The 18,496-nt window shown below is 32.9% G+C and overlaps 3 protein-coding genes across 3 annotated transcripts; all 3 read right to left on the bottom strand.

Annotated features, from left to right (window-relative positions):
* Positions 1-128: 128 nt before the first annotated feature.
* LOC25491570 (disease resistance protein RUN1) lies at positions 129-3,245 on the bottom strand. The gene is made up of 4 exons (XM_024782247.2): positions 3,004-3,245; positions 2,643-2,912; positions 1,534-2,331; positions 129-1,125 (listed from the first exon to the last, which is right to left on the bottom strand). The coding sequence occupies exons 1-4, from the start codon at positions 3,103-3,105 to the stop codon at positions 199-201; spliced, it is 2,097 nt and encodes a 698-aa protein (XP_024638015.1). The 5' UTR covers positions 3,106-3,245; the 3' UTR covers positions 129-198.
* LOC112420748 (disease resistance protein RUN1) lies at positions 3,112-4,631 on the bottom strand. Its single transcript, XM_024780388.1, has 2 exons — positions 4,447-4,631; positions 3,112-4,108 (listed from the first exon to the last, which is right to left on the bottom strand). Exons 1-2 carry the CDS (start codon positions 4,629-4,631, stop codon positions 3,112-3,114), a joined length of 1,182 nt encoding a protein of 393 aa, XP_024636156.1.
* On the bottom strand, positions 4,582-6,875 carry LOC112421270 (disease resistance protein RPV1). The gene is made up of 3 exons (XM_024782248.2): positions 6,513-6,875; positions 5,085-6,138; positions 4,582-4,872 (listed from the first exon to the last, which is right to left on the bottom strand). Exons 1-3 carry the CDS (start codon positions 6,689-6,691, stop codon positions 4,702-4,704), a joined length of 1,404 nt encoding a protein of 467 aa, XP_024638016.1. The 5' UTR covers positions 6,692-6,875; the 3' UTR covers positions 4,582-4,701.
* Positions 6,876-18,496: the final 11,621 nt, after the last annotated feature.

Below are 18,496 nucleotides of genomic sequence, written 5' to 3'. Positions count from 1 at the left end.
AAATAATGAAATATAACAAACTAAAATACCTATAAAAAAAGGTCATTAAACTTCCAATTTGTATTGCACAACAAAAGGACCAAATGAATACTAAATCCTACTCGAATTTGGAAACAAAATAGTAAGAATTCAAATAACGATAGAACACTGAAACTGGTATGAATAAAAAATAACTAAAAGGACTTAGAGTGTACCATATTAATATCCAAGTAATGATAGAAAAACAACCCAACAACATAACAAAAGGAAGAGCAACATTGAAAGAAACATAAGCATAGAAGTGGACTTGAAACTCGATGCATGCGGTATCTGAGCAATTACATCCTCAAGCTTCTCTAATTTGACCTCTACTGCATTTAACCTAGCAGTAACAGTCTGCTCTAGTCGAACGAAATCAGCCCTGAACTCTTTGAGGGCATCCAAAATCTGAGTTCCTAGAACCAGCCCAATGGTCTCAGGTGTTTCTGCTGCTCGCAGCTCAGGCTGACCCTCGGGTAGAGGAACCTGTTGCTTCTGACCATCCTCAACTTCAGCTGCACAAACCTCCTCAGCTACTTCCTCCGCAGGCTGGTCAAGGTCATGCGGTACTAGCTCTACCAATCCCACGCCATCGGTATAACACCCATCTGTGGGCCAAGTGATCTGCAAATGGTTCACCATTACCTCCCTAAACTGATTTATGACTTCATTATCACCACCAGAAACACCAACATGATTATCGTCATTGCCAGAAGCAACGACATATAAGAGAGATACTGTAGTATTCTCAACATGGAAACCCTCCCCAAAAACAACCATAAACTTCACTTTGTTACCAAGTTCTAGATTTGATGTTATGCTCTGCCAATCCTCATCATCAAATGAGATTAGTGTATCTCTTTTATAAACCTGAATGGTTCTCTTTGTGTAATTTATGATTAACACACCTTGGAAACCTTCTGATATTATGTTTTCCGAGGAAGAGTAATAGACGATGAATAATCTCATACTCTTCAGGTTTAGTGGCTTTATTATTGGGATATCAAATATTATGGAACAACCTTTGCAACTAAAGGTTGACCATTCAGAATTATTGTCATAGGGGAGCGAAAACGAATCCCAGGCCTCCTCTGTATCCTTTGTAGTCTGTATAACAGATAAATGTTTAAATGCCTCGAATTAAAAACTTAGAGGGTTCAAGGAAAAAAGTACAGTATATAAATGTAATTTATTTTATCATCCTACTTAAGATATATGAAATTATATACCCTATATAAATTACCGTCTAAAAAGTGCACTTTTTCCTTAAAAATTACTTTGCTTGTAATTTAGTTATTGATTTGAAACGTGTGACTTGAACATGGAGTTGTTCACAATTCACACCCATTTCACAAACTACCAATGCAAAATGATTTTAAAAACTTTAAGAATTAAATTTGTGTCTGATTCAAATTAAGTGTGAAATAATTGTTTTAGAAAAATATAATTTCAGGCAGCAACCAAAATTCCAGTTTACTTTTTAAAAAACTAGATACGCGGAAGTGATATTCAAACCTGTGAAACACTGTCTTCAGCAGTATTGGAGACTTGGCATTTTGTTCCCATTTGAATTAAGAGAGATTTCAAGTGATTTTTTGACTTTGAAGTGTGAACTAGACCGAGGCAACCATCAATTAAGGGAGAATCATACATATCAGAGATCTCTGATGCAATTGAATTTGCACTTGCTTCCAACATCGTACAACTTATGGTTTTTAATACATCCAAAAATCTTGCAATATCTTGAGTTAGTTGTAGATCTGAACCACACTCCACATAAAGAACTCGAAGTTTTTGAAGGTCCTTATAATTAACAAGTGATGACACGGACACCGATGTGTGAACTAGGGATATCACATTATTTGATGGTGACATCCAAGAGCGAACGAGAGAAGAAAATACATCACGTGTAAATCCTTCAAAGCCACCTAAAGAAATATATCCAATGCTTTTCAATCTTACCACTGAAAATGGCACTTTTTTTATAGCAGTCTTATCAGCAATCAAGGTAATCAAAGATTCCATCTGTTCCAAGTCCTCCTCCAATTTTTCAATCATGGAACATCCAGAAAGAATCAAAGTTTCTAGAGATTTTAATTTATAGTTGCTTCTTGGAAGTTTCCGAAGACCTGTGCAGTCTGTCAAATTTATGAGAAGAATTTTATGTAGAGATCCAATACTATGGGAGACTGTAGACAAACTTGGACAATTTTTGAGTACTAGCTTTTCAAGATTTGGCAAGTATGTAAAGTCTGGGGTTTCAGTCAAATCTGGAGAATGACTTAGATTAAGAATTTTTAGATTCTCTAGTATCTGCAGGAAAAGAAAAGCACAACAGAATTGTAGTAAGGAGCTTAAAGAAAAAATTGATTCGAATTTGGAAGAATGGCTATTTTGCACTAAATCTTAACACTGCAATGCATCAATCACTTTGAATATTAAATTTAGGCGATAATGCATCAATCAGTTTTTGCATTGTTAGTGAGGTGTAATAGACATGAAACATTTTACATGTGTGTTACAGAAATGTTGCATGACGCTGCAGTTAGCATGTCATGCTTACTATTTATTAAACCATGTGATGCTGCAATGTTATAAAGACTGAAATAATTCAATAATTTTACCTGGCTCTTGTTCCATAATTGTTTGAGCTTACTATATTTTAATTCAACAGCCACTAGACTTTCTTGCTGAAATTCTGCCGGAGTGTAGGTTTTTGGAAATCCATGCCAGTATAGCAACTTAAGATCTCTTGAAAGATATTTAAAATCTCCCTTAAGCTTCACCCCAGTGAGGCGAAGCAATCTGAGTTTGTTCATCTTTTTAAATGCTTTGGTGTCCAGACAATCTTTTCCTGGAAACTCCAAAGCCAGTCCCTTCACAGCTTCGGTTCCCTGAAATTAAAAAAACATCATCAGAGAAATAGAAAACAAATAGCCTAATTTTAAAATTTGAAACTAACTTTCATCAATGTTTAGCAAGTACCTTATCCTTTGCTAATATATCGAACACTTCCTCACGCCGCCACAACCTACTGCGCTTCTCAGGATCTGATGGTGATTCCTCATAAATTATTTGTCTTCCCATGTCTCTTCACAAATCATGCATTCTAAGCTTGTTCCTATTGTCAACAGTTACAAGGGCTCGCTCAACAAGGACTTTAATTCCAATATCAGCAAAATATCCACACCCATTTAATATTCGTATTACATCATTTCGGTCCCTCCCAATAAAGAAACAAGCTATATCAAGGAATATTTGTTTCTCTGTAAAATCTTTTAAACCATCGAAGCTTACTTTTAGTTTTTCCTGTACTTGATCATGAGGAATACATTTGAGTTTCTCCAAAACTTTATGCCAGTCTGTTGTTTCACAGTCAGACAAATAGGACCCGAGGACTTCAAGTGCTAGTGGCAATCCCCCAGAATAAGAAATCACATCTGTTAAATGTTTAGCAAAATCTTCTATCGGACTTGGTTGCTTGAATGCATGCCAACTGAAAAGCTTAAGAGATTCACTTTCATCCATTTCTTCTATTGCATACACTTGATAAATTTCATACAATCTGAGAAGACGCATATTTCTAGTTGTGATTATTATTCTACTGCCCAGACCAAACCATTCGTGGCTTCCACACAAAGCCTTTAGCTGCTCCAATTCATTCACATCATCAAGCACAAGAAGTACCTTCTTCTGGGAAAGTCTTTCCTTCAATATATTTTTCCCTGATTCGATGTCATGTATCTTGAATGCCGTTGTTTTGCAAACATCACAAAGTATTTGTTGCTGTAGAGAAACTTGATTAGTATCTGTCTCCCAAAGTTCCCTAATGTTCAGAAGAAAGCTCCTTCCCTCAAATTTGCTCCCAATTTGATTATAAATTGCTTTGGCAAGGGTTGTTTTACCCATACCCCCCATTCCCCATATCCCTAGAAGTAAAACATCTTCTGAGTTTTCGATGTTTAGTAGTTTAGTCACAGTTTCCACGCGAGATTCTACACCCACTGGATGTTCAGCAACGAATAACTCTGTCCTATCTAACAAACGGGTGACATGTTCAACAATATTCTTGACATCATCACTTTCGTTCCTACAAAACATTAACATATGATAAGGCTCACGGTCAATTGTATGTGTAAGCATTCTCCAATATGTTGTCATTTTTCTGAAGCTTTTTTGAAGTTAGAAGCAGAAGCTTTAAAGAAGTAATCATGTTATTTCTATTTAAAAATTATTCAAAATAGCATTTACTGCAATCAAATTTTAGTTTAATGAAAAATTCTAAATATGATAATTTTTAATGAAGAGTGATTTTAAATTAACAGATATTTTTGCACCACCTAGACTTAAAAATGAAGAATTTTAAAGCATCCCAAACAATATTCTAAGAGAAAATAAATAAATAAACTGGAATCTAGGAGTACAAACCCTGCTATGCCACCAATATTGAGTTCTCTTTTCCAATTACTCTTTGTGGATTCATCTATTGAGATTGTTGACATAAGATCTTCCAAAGCTTTTCCAAATTGACCTTCTTGATGACGTACTTCTGAGGGATCTACCTCATAGAAGACTGGTACAACCACCATACCACCGGTTCTTCCAATTTCCATGATCTTCTCCAACTCAAACATACACCATCTTGAATTAGCATAATTTATCGATAAAACAACTATAGAAATTCTAGACCATCCAATTGCTTTCAACAGAGATTGAGATATGATCTCCTCGTTGAATCTCAGCATCTCTGAAAGCATAAATCCCCGCATTTTGAAGAGAGGAATACAAATGGGAAATGAATTTCGCACGACTGTCATCCCCTCTAAAACTCAAGATCACATCGTACATCTTCGGCTGAAACAATCAAAGGAAAGTAAAAAATTAAAATCACAGCGTATAAATACATTAGCTAAAATTCTTGATGCTACTGATACATTGTCAACTATGAAGTTACCCGCAACTTATTTTACTAAAATTCTCACTAATTCACTTTTGAGGTTTTGATTATGAAACCACAGGTTAACAAACTGATTTCGTTAACCATACAATAATATCTGGCCACTCACCTGATTAGACATATTACTTGATTCCCTCTTAATGATATCTCTTGCCATGGCTTGTAGCAGAACATGTATTTCAAGCTTGTTATTCTTATCAATGGCTACAAGGCTCTTGTCTTCAAGGAGACTTATTTGAAAACTTGCGCATTGTATTTGCCTATTTAATGCATGGAGTACAACATTTTGGTCCATCCCTTTAAAGAAACATGCTATATCAAGGAATATATGTTTTTCTTCATCACTCAAATCATGAAAACTCTTCTCTAGAGCTTCAAGTAGTTGTGGAAATGGAATGGACAATCTTTCCAGACTCCTCAACATATCCATCCACTGACGTGCTTCTTTTCCATGCAAAATTGTCCGAAGATTTTGAAGAGCAAGAGGCAATCCCCCAGAATATGAAATTACCTCTCTGCAAAGTTCAACAAAATCTTCTGGAGTAATTGTAGCCTGGCTGAATGCACCCCGGTTCAAAACCTCAAGTGACTCAGTGTTGTCAAGTTCTTTCACCCTATATATATGGTCCACTCCATGCTCCTTGAGTAGATGTCTATCTCTTGTTGTGATGATTATTTTGCTACCGGTGCCAAACCATTCACGACTTCCGCACAAAGCGTTTAGCTGCTCCAATTTATTAACATCGTCAAGTACAAGAAGTACCCTTTTATGTCGAAATCTTTCTTTTAAAATCTCTTTTCCCAATTCAATTGTAGGAATCTTTGTTTTAGTTGCTTTGTCGACATCTAAAAGAAGTTTCGCTTGTAAAGAAACTGGACCATTATTTGTTTCCCAAACTACCCTGACATTATCTAGAAAACATTTGTCTTCAAAATAAGGACTAATCTGATCATAAATGGCCTCGGCAATGGCTGATTTACCAATCCCTGTCATCCCCCATATCCCTAGTAGGAGAGGACATTTTGATTGTTTCAATTGTTGAATCACATCTTGCAAACTAGATTTTAGACTCTCTGTATAGAAAGCACATGATAAGTTTATCCTCTTATTTAGCACACAAATAACACGGTCAACTACATTCTTAATGTGTTGAATTTCTTCGCTGTATCATATACGAAGAGATGAAATGCATGAGTAATTATATGTATATCAATTCTCCAATAAAACCGGTCAATTATATGTGAAAATGACAAATTGGAACTATTAAAATGGTCATAAAGATAGAGTAATCTAGTTTCAAATCAAGCATGTTTTAACTATATAGTTATTGGGTATCGCATTAAAAAATATATGGATTTATATTATTTGAACATCAAAATACAAACATCGTTTGTAATACCATTGATGTTCATCTCTATCTTTTTCTCCAACTTTTTATTTACTATAACATACACAGAAAATTCAATTGTTGATTTCAAAATTTTTATGACAAAATATTTTCCTAATAAATGTTTATAAAGACGTAATAAAAATTACCTGTACAAGTCTTTGACTAATAAATATTTTGGTCCCGAATATTTGTAAGCTTTACTGATCTCTGCCACCCAACCCATGAACTTGTCTTCATCTTTACTGATTCTTTCCACAAAATCATGAAAGGCCCCTCCAAACATACCTCTCTTCAAACCTCCGTTTGAGGGATAAGACACCATCATAGAACACTGGAATAGCAATCAAATCCGAGGTTCGGCAACATTCGGTTATTTTCTCCAATTCTTGAAGACACCGTGTTGAATTAGCATAATTTATTGAAAATACAAGGGTTAATAGTGCTTTTCACCCCTGTAATATATGTCATTTTCGATTTTCGCCCTTATAAAATTTTCGGTTTGATTTGCACCCTCGTAAAAATTTTATTTTCCGAAAAACACCCTTAATAGGCCATTTTCAGAATTTTTTTTCAAGAAATTTTGGTTTTTAAATGGCATGTTAAGGGTGTTTTCCGGAAAATAAAAATTTTACGAGGGTGCAAACCGAAAATTTTATAGGGACGAAAACCGAAAATAACATATATTACAGGGATGAAAAACACTATTAACCCAAAATACAATTATAGCAACTTGGCAATGTTCTATAACTTTCAACATTGAGATTGGTATTGGTATTTCACCATTTCCACGCATCTCATAATCAACCCAGAAAACAACGATTCCATCTTCGGAACGAAGAGCTGTGTAGAGATGCGAAACAAAAGAAGCAGCGTCTTTGTCGCAGAAACTGAAGTACACAATGTAACTCTTCCTCTTTGAATCAGTAGTGAAGGAAGACATGGATGGATTTGGATTGATGAAAAACATTCAAAGAGATCAGAGAATTTGAAATTGCACAAGAAATTAAATATCAAAAGTCATGCTTGCTTATGTGATACTAATTTTAATTAAAGTCAAAAGTCTTATCAATAATTTATAGAGAATTATTATTGCGTATACAATTAGAGAAGAAGAAGAATTCAAATGAAATGGAATAATTTTTTTAACAAATAATTATCAAAGCAAAAGTTCAATAAACTATAGAATTATTATTACCTAAGCTTGAACAACTTGCAAATATTGTCAACGGTTGCACTACTGAACAAAAAAACCTCAATTAATTTTTAATAGACACAAAAGCCCTTCTCTATGGCTCTTCTAGAAATTGGAAAAAACCTGTGTAACACGAGTAATAAAACTTTTGTTTAGACAATGGTTATTAAAGGAAAAAAAAATTAGAACTTCATGGGTGACGACCCAATTTCAAATCATGACCGACGCACATGCAAACACCAAAGCAACATAAATTTAGCCTGGCAAACATAATACATTATAATATATACACTTTTATAAAATGCATATTGATGGAATTTTGTGGTGTCATATATTTTAGTTATAAGAATCATGATTGTAAAAATTATCTCCTCGTTTGTATGCCTCAAAGAGAGTAATATCACTTATTGATATAGTTGCAACATATGAAAAATACAAATGACGACCACCATTCAAGATAAAGATCTACCACAAAAAATAAACTTTTGACTACATATGAGAAATCTCACGGGATTACTACTCTAAACCATGTGACTCTAAAATACAACGGCCAAAATATGATTAAATCCTTAGCATAAATGGATTGTTATTCATACAAGAAATTTTTATAGAATATTCTCCACCTTCTTTCTTCTTCTTCTTCCATTATCGACCTCTTTCACTCTCCTACTATCTCCCCCTCTCTCCTTTCCTCCTCTATATTCCGTTTTGTTTTTCTTCATAAAACAACATGGCTCTCCAAGAATATTTTTACATTATTTATCCTGTTTTGTATAAATAAGTTGTTTTGAATAAGCGGTTTTTAAAAATAAGGTCGTAATAAGCTGTTTTATATAAGTAAGTTGTTTTGAATAAGCTGTTTACGAAAAAGAAATCGTATTAAGCTGTTTTGCATAAATAAGTTGTTTTGAACAAGCTGTTTTTGAAAATGAGGTCATATTAAGCAGTTTTGTATAAATAAGTTGTTTTGAATAAGCGATTTTCAAAAATGAGGTCATAATATGTTGTTTTGTATAATAAGTTGTTTTGAATAAGCGGTTTTTGAAAATGAGGTCGTAATAAGTTGTTTTGTATAAATAAGTTGTTTTTGAAAAAAGAGATCGTATTAAGCTGTTGTGCATAAATAAGTTGTTTTGAATAAGTTGTTTTTGAAAAATGAGGTCGTAATAAGCTGTTTTGCATAAATAAATTGTTTTGAATAAGCGGTTTTTGAAGATGAGGTTGTAATAAGCTATTTTATACAAATAAGCTGTTTTTGAAAAAGAAATCGTATTAAGCTGTTTTGCATAAATAAGTTGTTTTGAATAAGCTGTTTTTGAAAATAATGTCATATTAAGCTGTTTTGTATAAATAAGTTGTTTTGAATAAGCGATTTTCAAAAATGAGGTCGTAATATGCTGTTTTGTATAATAAGTTGTTTTGAATAAGCGGTTTTTGAAAATGAGGTTGTAATAAGGTGTTTTGTATAAATAAATTGTTTTTGAAAATGAGGTTGAAATAAGCTGTTTTGTATAAATAAGTTGTTTTGAATAAACGGTTTTTAAAAATGAGGTCGTAATAAGCTGTTTTACATAAATAAGTTGTTTTGAATAAACTGTTTTTGAAAAAGAGATCCTATTAAGCTGTTTTGCATAAATAAGTTGTTTTCAATAAGCTGTTTTTGAAAATGAGGTCATATTAAGCAGTTTTGTATAAATAGGTTGTTTTGAATAAGCGATTTTTGAAAATGAGGTCGTAATAAGCTGTTTTGTATAAATAAGTTGTTTTGAATAAGTGGTTTTTAAAAATGGGGTCGTAATAAGCTGTTTTATATAAATAAGTTGTTTTGAATAAACAGTTTTTGAAAATGAGGTCGTAATAAGCTGTTTTGTATAGATAAGGTTTTTTGAATAAGTTGTTTTTAAAAAAGATTGTAATAATTTTAGTAATGCCTAAAATTGGAATTTTGAATTATTAAGAGGGCAAAATTATCAATTTGTATGTTCAACCCCCGCAAAACCTCCCAATTTGGGGGAACTTTAAAATTGGACAAATGAAGCACTTCAAAACACCATAAAACCTTTCCCTTGTTTTTTTAAAATTCGCAAACAAGAGTTTACCACTCCATAAGTCTTTCCTTCCCTTCCCCTCCCCTCCAAAATTCAACTCGCAAACAAAGCCTAAAAGTACCTATAAAAAGGTCATTAAACTTTCAATGTGCAATGCACAATTAAAAGACTTGGGATAAACATAACGACGAAATGAATTCTAAATCCTTTTCGAATTTGGAAACGTAGTATTAAGAATTCAAATAATAATGGAACGCTTGAACTGGTATGAATAGAGAACACAAAAAAGAATTATAAATACTACTCCCTCCGTCCCTATATATAAGACCCTTTTGTCAAAATCATGGGAATTAAAATAGTGGATATTTGTATTAAAGTTGTTTGTAATTACTATTGTTTTTACAATTTTATCCTTTAAGAAAGAATGTTAGTTTATGTTTTCAACATGTTATTTGTCTTATAAAAAGGGACAAAAAAAATTCTCAAAAGGGTCTTATAATTAGGGACAGAGGGAGTATTTGATTTTGGAAACACCATATTAACAAGGCAAATTCTATGGTACACCCAACATTTTGAATGTATCAGTACACCAAAACATTAAATTAATAATTAAATTAGTTGTTTTTTTGAATAAAAAAATATTATTTTTCATCATCGACAATTATAATAATTAAATCTTATTTACCAAAAGCGTCGATGAAATAAAATTTACTCTTTTGAATTTTTATTGCTCATAATGAAGAATATTGATTATATTTTTTTTTGAGAAAATGTTAAAAATTTAATATAATTCTTATAAACAATGAAATTATGTTTTTTTTTCCTCATGAGATGGTGTTTTCTAAAATATAAACATTGACAAATAACTACTTATTTCATAAAATGATTGTTAATTTATAAATTTATGTATCAGGAGTATCCGTACACCTCAATTTGCAAGGTGTACCGTAGAAGTTCCCTCACAACCTACAAAACAAGAAAATAAAAGTAAAACCTGAGGCGTGACTATGTCACTGAAGAGGTTCTTCTCGACGGTAAGTGTACCGAAGCTATCAGGACACGAAAAGTACATAGGCTCAGATGACCCAGACACTTAGTATTTTTGTAAGAAAATCGAAGGAAGAAAGGAAGAGCAAAGTATTTTTTTTTTCTGTGTTAAAATGAAAAGCAACGTTTTGATAATATATAGAAATAATATATTTTTCCGTTGGATAACCGTTTCTCCTCCGTAAAAGGCAATATAATATATTTATTAAATGTGAGAAAATTATTTTCAAGGATTGAGCACACGTTCAGATTTTCCACAACAGAATTACACATGTGTGTCCACCAAGTCAATTTCATTTAGCACATTTAAAAGGGTCCTTATGCACCCTACATAAATCTAGAAATGGTTTCTTTGAGTTGTACTCCAAAACCATTTCTGAATTTATGCAGGATATATAAGGATTTCTTTATGCACCACAACCGCACCCATTTAAAAGCACATTGAAAAATCAATTAAGTTTAACAAACATCACCTATTAAATAGGTAGATTATTTCAAAAGAAGTTTACACAAATTTTGCAAAAGAGAAACGTGATGACATTGAAGAAGTCGACAAATTTATTTTCCAAATAAAATTAATTAAATCAATTAGAATAAAATAAATAAATAAATATAAATAACTTTTGAAATATCTAAAATATACAACAATCCCCCATATATTTCAAAAGTTTTAAATTAAAAAAAATTATTAGCCTGAGTCACCTTTGAGTGTAATGCATCGGAACGGTGTAGCAAGCTATGGAACCCTCCATTTCTCGTGTCATCGCTGTGTTGCGCATTTAGACCGTGCGCGTGTCTGGTTTTCATGAGTGCTCTAGAGACCCACCACGGTCCCATGCAAGCGGTCCCACTTGACACTCATATAGGTGATTCCATCTAGTGCATGCTACAACCACACACCACCCTAAAGGCTTATGGTAATCATTAAAGGCATTAAAAGCCTAACCCTCAAATTTTAATTTAATTAGCACTTCTCATTTCATTATCATAACACTATAGGAAAAGGACAAAACAGTTTAGTGCTAACATAACTAACAAGTGACTTGTTTTTTCCATTGAACCTTTTTCATGGGATCTCCAATCATAAAGGTAGTGTTCCCATCACTTATTGTTTTCGAGTGGCATAGTCACATTTCCTTCTTTTTCTTCCCGAGGTTTTTGTCTACGAATTCGTTAAATTCACAAATATTGACTAAGCCGTCTCTTAATCAATTAATCTCATATTTCGTCGAGTATATAAAAATAAACTCAGTTTTCACAATAAATTTATACAAATTTGCTTATACGAAGTAAGTAACAACAAATTCATCAATAAAAAAAATCATTTATTTATTGGATAAAACTCAATTATCATCATTGTATTTGTCCTCTCTAAATAATATCACATGTGCTGTCAAATCAATTTCCCTAATATGGTTGGTTTATCAAGTCTACTTAGATAAATCCAAGTGACAACATCTCCACAAAAGGAAAAACTAAATCTAAAGATAAAGTTACTATCCAAGTCTACTTAAAAAATGTTCAAACAACAAACCAACATTGGATTAATATAATGCAATGTGTAACAGATTAACTTGAATGATTAGTGACAACACTCTAACAATGTAGAAAACAAATTCCCATAAATATAAATTTTCATATAAACAAATTTCAACAAACATAACTTTTTTGGTATCTCACAAATATCTCATGATTAATTCAAACAACATCATTACAAAATCTCATATGTACATCACATTTAAAAGCTACATAGAAATGATCATATTTATAGAACTTTGCCACATCCTTCTCAAAGAAAGATAATAAAAACTGTTGTAATTTAATTAAATTTATTTTAATATTTTGTTTTATATATATATCCTAAATAAATAATGATGTCATCATTATTTATTCCGTGAGAAACGTTTTCCATGTTTCATGTTACATACCGTTGGCACATTGAACATTACTTGGTAAAATCTAATTAATAGCAAAAACGGTTTTGGCTTGGTCAAATGTGTGTAACGTTAACATTGAAAACAATTGATATAAAAAGCCCCATAGGTCTGAAGGATACAGACAGCAAAATTAAAAGCTACGACAATTGCCATATACACATATATTTGAGAGTTGTATTATTGTTTCTTTCAGCATCCAATAGTTGTTCCCGTGCCCTTGCTATTTCACGTGCAGTGTTAGTGAGAAGAGCTGTTGTATTCTGGAGAGCACTAATCTTGAGGCCGCGTTTGCACGCCTCAGCCAAGGACCGATAAGTTCTTCCTTTCTTCTTTATTTTAGTGATAATTATATTTATAATTGCGGTGATATTTCTTGATTATTATCTTTGTTTATTAATTAATTCTATGTCATTTTCCAACAATCTTAAGAGCATTTTCATCGAAGTTTCATTGATATAGAATTAATTATAATCAAGAATTATTATACTGGTTTTATTCATATAAGTTGTTGCCTTTCAATCACATATAATTGTTGCTGCACTGTTTGTTCTTTATGGAAACCAATTTGCTGAACCGCCCCTACAATGGAATTTTTAAACAAAAGTATGGACCTTGCATTGCTCACTATAGATGCAGTAATGGAAACAACCAACCTGTCAATCCTAAATTTAATTTAGCTTTGATGGATTATATATTTGTGAATGTTGTTTCTGAATCTATAATTCTTATAAAGGAAAACTCATGGGTGGTAGATTCTGGGGTCACCGCACATATATGTGCAAATAAAAATATGTTCACCTCCTATAAATATATAGGGGAAGGAGAGGAAAATGTACTTTTCAGTGATTCAAGAACAGCCACTGTTCTTGGTAAAGGAAAGGTGAACTTGAAACTCACTTCAGGAAAAATCCTCTCATTAAGTAATGTTCTCCATGTTCCTGATATGAATTATAATTTAGTGTCTGTATCTATATTGAGCAAAGCGGGCATAAAAACTAATTTTGATTCAGGCAAAGTTCTACTTTCAAAATGTGGGGGCTTTGTAGGCAAAGGTTTCTATAGTAATGGTTTATTTATTTTAGATGTTTCTAAAGTTATGAATGAAAGTGTTTCATCTTCTGCTTATCTTGTTGATTCTGTTGATTTATGGCATGGTAGATTAGGACATGTTAATTATTCTTACATAAAGAAATTGAAAGAGTTAGGAATTTTGCATAATTATCGATTGGTGATAATGATAAGTGTTCAATATGTGTAGAAGCTAAAATTACAAAGAAGTCTTGTAAACCTATAGAGTTTCGTGAAACCGAACTTTTAGGTTTAATTCATTCCGATCTAGGTGATTTGAAATCTACCATGACTAGGGGAGGTAAGAAGTTTTATATAACCTTTATAGATGATCTTTCAAGATACTCATATGTATACTTATTAAGATCTAAGGATGAGGCGGAAGATAAGTTTAAGATTTATATAGCCGAAGTAGAGAATAAGTTAAATGTTAAGATCAAAAGGCTTAGAACCGATAGAGGTGGAGAGTATGATTCTAACTCACTTAGTGAATTTTGTGAGCAATATGGAATAGTTCATGAAGTAACACCTCCTTATTCACCTCAATCTAATGGTATAGTTGAAAGGAAAAATAGGACTTTGAAAGAAATGATGAATGCTATGTTATTAAGTGCTGGAGCTCCTCCTAATTTGTGGGGGGAAGCTATTCTTTCTGCTTGTCATATTCAAAATAGAATTATTTTTAAGAAAACCAATAAAACTCCTTTTGAGCTTTGGGAAAAACGTATGCCAAATTTGAAATATCTGAAAGTGTGGGGGTGTTTGGCTAAGGTTTTATTACCTGAACCTAAGAAAAGAAAAATTGGTTCTAAGACGTGTGATTGCATGATTATTGGTTATGCTAGTAATAGTGCAGCCTATAGATTTTTAGTGTTGAAAAGTGATGTGTTAGAATTAAATACTATTATTGAATCAAAAAATGCTGAGTTCTTTGAAATTGTGTTTCCCTTGAAATCTAAACTAGAAAAATCATTAGGTGGACCGTTATCTGATCCGTGTTCCAATGTTTTTGAGCTTGAACCTAGAAGGAGCACAAGAATTAGAAAAGAAACCAACTTAGGAGATGATTTTTTCACTTTCTTAGTAGATGGAGATCCCTTGACATATATCGATGCTATTTCTTCCCCTGATGGTCCCTTTTGGAAAGAAGCTATTAACAATGAAATAGAATCAATTATGAGTAATCATACATGGGAGTTAGTAGACTTGCCTCAAGGAGCAAAACCAATAGGATGTAAGTGGATCTTTAAAAGGAAGTTGAAACCTGATGGCTCGGTGGAAAAATATAAAGCTAGGTTGGTAGCTAAAGGGTACACACAGAAAAAGGATCTAGATTATTTTGATACATATTCACCCGTAGTTAAAATGACTTCAATTAGAGTATTGATAGCTATTGCCTCAATTCATAATTTAGTGGTACATCAAATGGATGTAAAGACTGCTTTCTTAAATGGAGATTTAGAGGAAGAAATCTACATGGATCAACCAGAAGGTTTTGTAGTTCATGGCAATGAAAATAAGGTTTGTAGATTAATTAAATCTCTTTATGGTCTTAAGCAAGCACCTAAGCAATGGCATGAGAAATTTGATAAAGTAATGTTGTTAGATGGCTATAAGGTGAATGGTTTAGATAAGTCTGTTTATACTAAATTTGATGATAATTTATGTGGTGTTATTGTTTGTCTATATGTGGATGATATGCTTATATTGGGAACTAACATAGATGTGGTCAATGACACTAAACAATTTTTATCTTCAAATTTTGATATGAAAGATTTGGGTGAGGCTGACTTGATTTTGGGAATTAAGTTAACAAAATTAAAAAATGGTTTTAGAATGTCTCAAGAACATTTTGTTGAGAAAATTTTGAGAAAATTTGATTTTTATGACTCTAAACCAGTTAGTACTCCTTATGATGGTAATTTACATTTGAAAAAGAATAATGGGAGTAGTGTATCTCAAACTCAATATGCCCAAATAATTGGCAGCCTTATGTATTTAATGAATTGTTCAAGACCTGATATTGCATATGCCGTAAATAGATTGAGTAGATATACTCATAATCCTGATAAGGATCATTGGAATGCTTTATGTAGAGTCTTGAAATATCTTCGAGGAACCATGAATCTTGGTTTATGCTATGTGGGATACCCCAGTGTACTTGAAGGGTACACTGATGCTAATTGGATATCAGATTCTGATGAGACCAAATCCACAAGTGGATTTATTTTTTCTCTTGGTGGGGCTGCCGTCACTTGGAAGTCATCCAAGCAGACCTGTATAGCCAGATCCACCATGGAGGCTGAGTTTATTGCTCTTGACTTGGCAAGCTCTGAGGCCGAGTGGCTAACAAATCTCTTAGCAGATATTCCTTTATGGAAGAGACCAGTTCCTTCCATATCTATAAATTGTGATTGCCAAGCAGCAATAGCAAGAGCAAATAATAATTTTTATAATGGGAAAAGAAGACATATACGTATACGTCATAATTCTGTGAAGCAGCTGCTGAATGATGGGGTTATATCCCTAACCTTTGTGAGGTCAGAAATGAACCTAGCGGATCCGTTTACAAAATCACTAAACAAAAAGATAGTGGAAAGTACATCGAGGGGGATGGGACTTATGCCTAATACAAAAATTGAGAGTGATGGTAACCCAACATAGATTGTGAAAATTCGCAAGGCTATGTTCATATGGGTAAGAACAAGTCGCTTGTCAATTTGATGAGACACTGTCCATTTTATTTTTGAAAGTTCATCCCTATGGTGTAGGATAGTGTATACTACAGCGTTGAAGGTTGAGTTTTTACTCTTAATGAATCTATAGCTCATATATATGAGTGGTGTACTTGACTGATAGTGTACACCTGATAGAGTCACCTATATGAGTGTTGGAGGTGAGGCCGCCTCTATGAAAGTTTAGGCAGATTTTCTAGAGCCACTCATGAAATCCAGGCATAGGTGCAAGGCCAAAATGCACCACACCGCGTTGAACAAGCTTTGGACGAGAGATCAATGTGAGTGATGAGATCACTGATTCACAAACGGAATGAGGTTCATAGAGGTTATAATCTCACCGACATTCTAGTGAGTCAAATTTCATTTGCTCTATGTACTAGTTCATAGTCCAAAAGACACTATTACTTATACATTGATATTTCAAGCTCTTAGGAACATACTCAACTTTAAAATAAATTGTGGGAGATTGTTGTAATTTAATTAAATTTATTTTAAAGTTAATATTTTGTTTTATATATATCCTAAATAAATAATGATGTCATCATTATTTATTCCGTGAGAAACGTTTTCCATGTTTCATGTTACATACCGTTGGCACATTGAACATTACTTGGCAGCAAATGTGTGTAACGTTAACATTGAAAACAATTGATATAGGTCTGAAGGATACAGACAGCAAAATTAAAAGCTACGACAATTCCCATATACACATATATTTGAGAGTTGTATTATTGTTTCTTTGAGCATCCAATAGTTGTTCCTGTGCCCCTTGTGCCCTTGCTATTTCACGTGCAGTGTTAGTGAGGAGAGCTGTTGTATCCTGGAGAGCACTAGTCTTGAGGCCAACTGCATCAGGTGATTGACCTGTGGCGGCGAAATAGGTGATTGACCTGTGGCGGCGAAATGCTCTTAAGCCCAGTGCGTTTGCACGCCTCAGCCAAGGACCGATAAGTTCTTCCTTTCTTCTTTATTTTAGTGATAATTATATGTTAATGTTCAGTTCATTCCAATTTTAAACAATATCTCATGCATTCCTAGAATTAAAGCGACACTTTCTCAAATCACAAAAACTGATACCTTCACAACCATTATAAAGAAAGTCCACTTAAACGATGCATACTATGACAACCTTCCATTAATTCACATATACTTCAGAATTTTCACAAAATTTATAGAGTAATTCATTTTAAGCGCTTCGACGACGTCTAATTATTATATCTCAATACCATAATATATATTTTAAAATAGTCACTGAAATCATATACACCAAAAGAGGGAATCAAATTCTGAACTCAAGAAAAATTAACATGACATCACATATGATCAAATGAGCATTAAATCAAAGATTTAGTACAATCAATAAAATCAAAATAGAAACTGCTCCATCACTTAAAACTTCATTCTGTCGTTGCAAAGTAATTTTTTTTTTTTCTTTTCAGTTCAATTAGTTAACACATGACTAAAAAATATTTCAATCACTAGACACAGTATATTTTGTTGCATCGCAGACAACTTAAACTTAATCATTATATATATATTTTTTTTTGAAAGATTAAACTTAATCATTATAGTAATCTCAATTAAAAATAAATAAATCAAATGGAAGATTAGAATATCATCGTAATCCAAACAGATTCAACATATACACACAATCATGATTTCAACACAAAAAATTAATACTGATTGGGAGGTTGAAAGCTTAGAATATGTACCTGATTCTTGTGAATGGTTTAAGAGAAGAATGGTTTGAATACCGATGAATTCCACAACATAGATTGCACTGTTTCAAGTCCTATTTATCCATTCAGTGCAGTCTCAAAGACATTGCAATCCCTGACTCCTTTAGCAGGCAAACTTGTTTCCTCGTCTCCAGCCATAATTCCTTAAATTGTTGTTTGCGGATGACTGAAGGATCACAACCTGCAAAATAAGAAAATAAAAAGTAAAACCTGTGGCGTGACTATGTCACTGAACTAAGGAATTATCCGCAGAATTGCGCGACTCCCCCAAAGTACTACAGGTTCTTCTCAGCGGTAATCGTACCGAGGCTATCAGGACGAAAAATACATAGGTTCAGATGACTAAGACACTTAGTATTTT

The sequence above is a fragment of the Medicago truncatula genome, chromosome 4 (assembly GCF_003473485.1).
Source record: "Medicago truncatula cultivar Jemalong A17 chromosome 4, MtrunA17r5.0-ANR, whole genome shotgun sequence".
Lineage (NCBI taxonomy): Eukaryota > Viridiplantae > Streptophyta > Magnoliopsida > Fabales > Fabaceae > Medicago > Medicago truncatula.
Note: the sequence above shows the minus strand (reverse complement) of the source record. Positions and strands in the feature narration are given on the sequence as shown.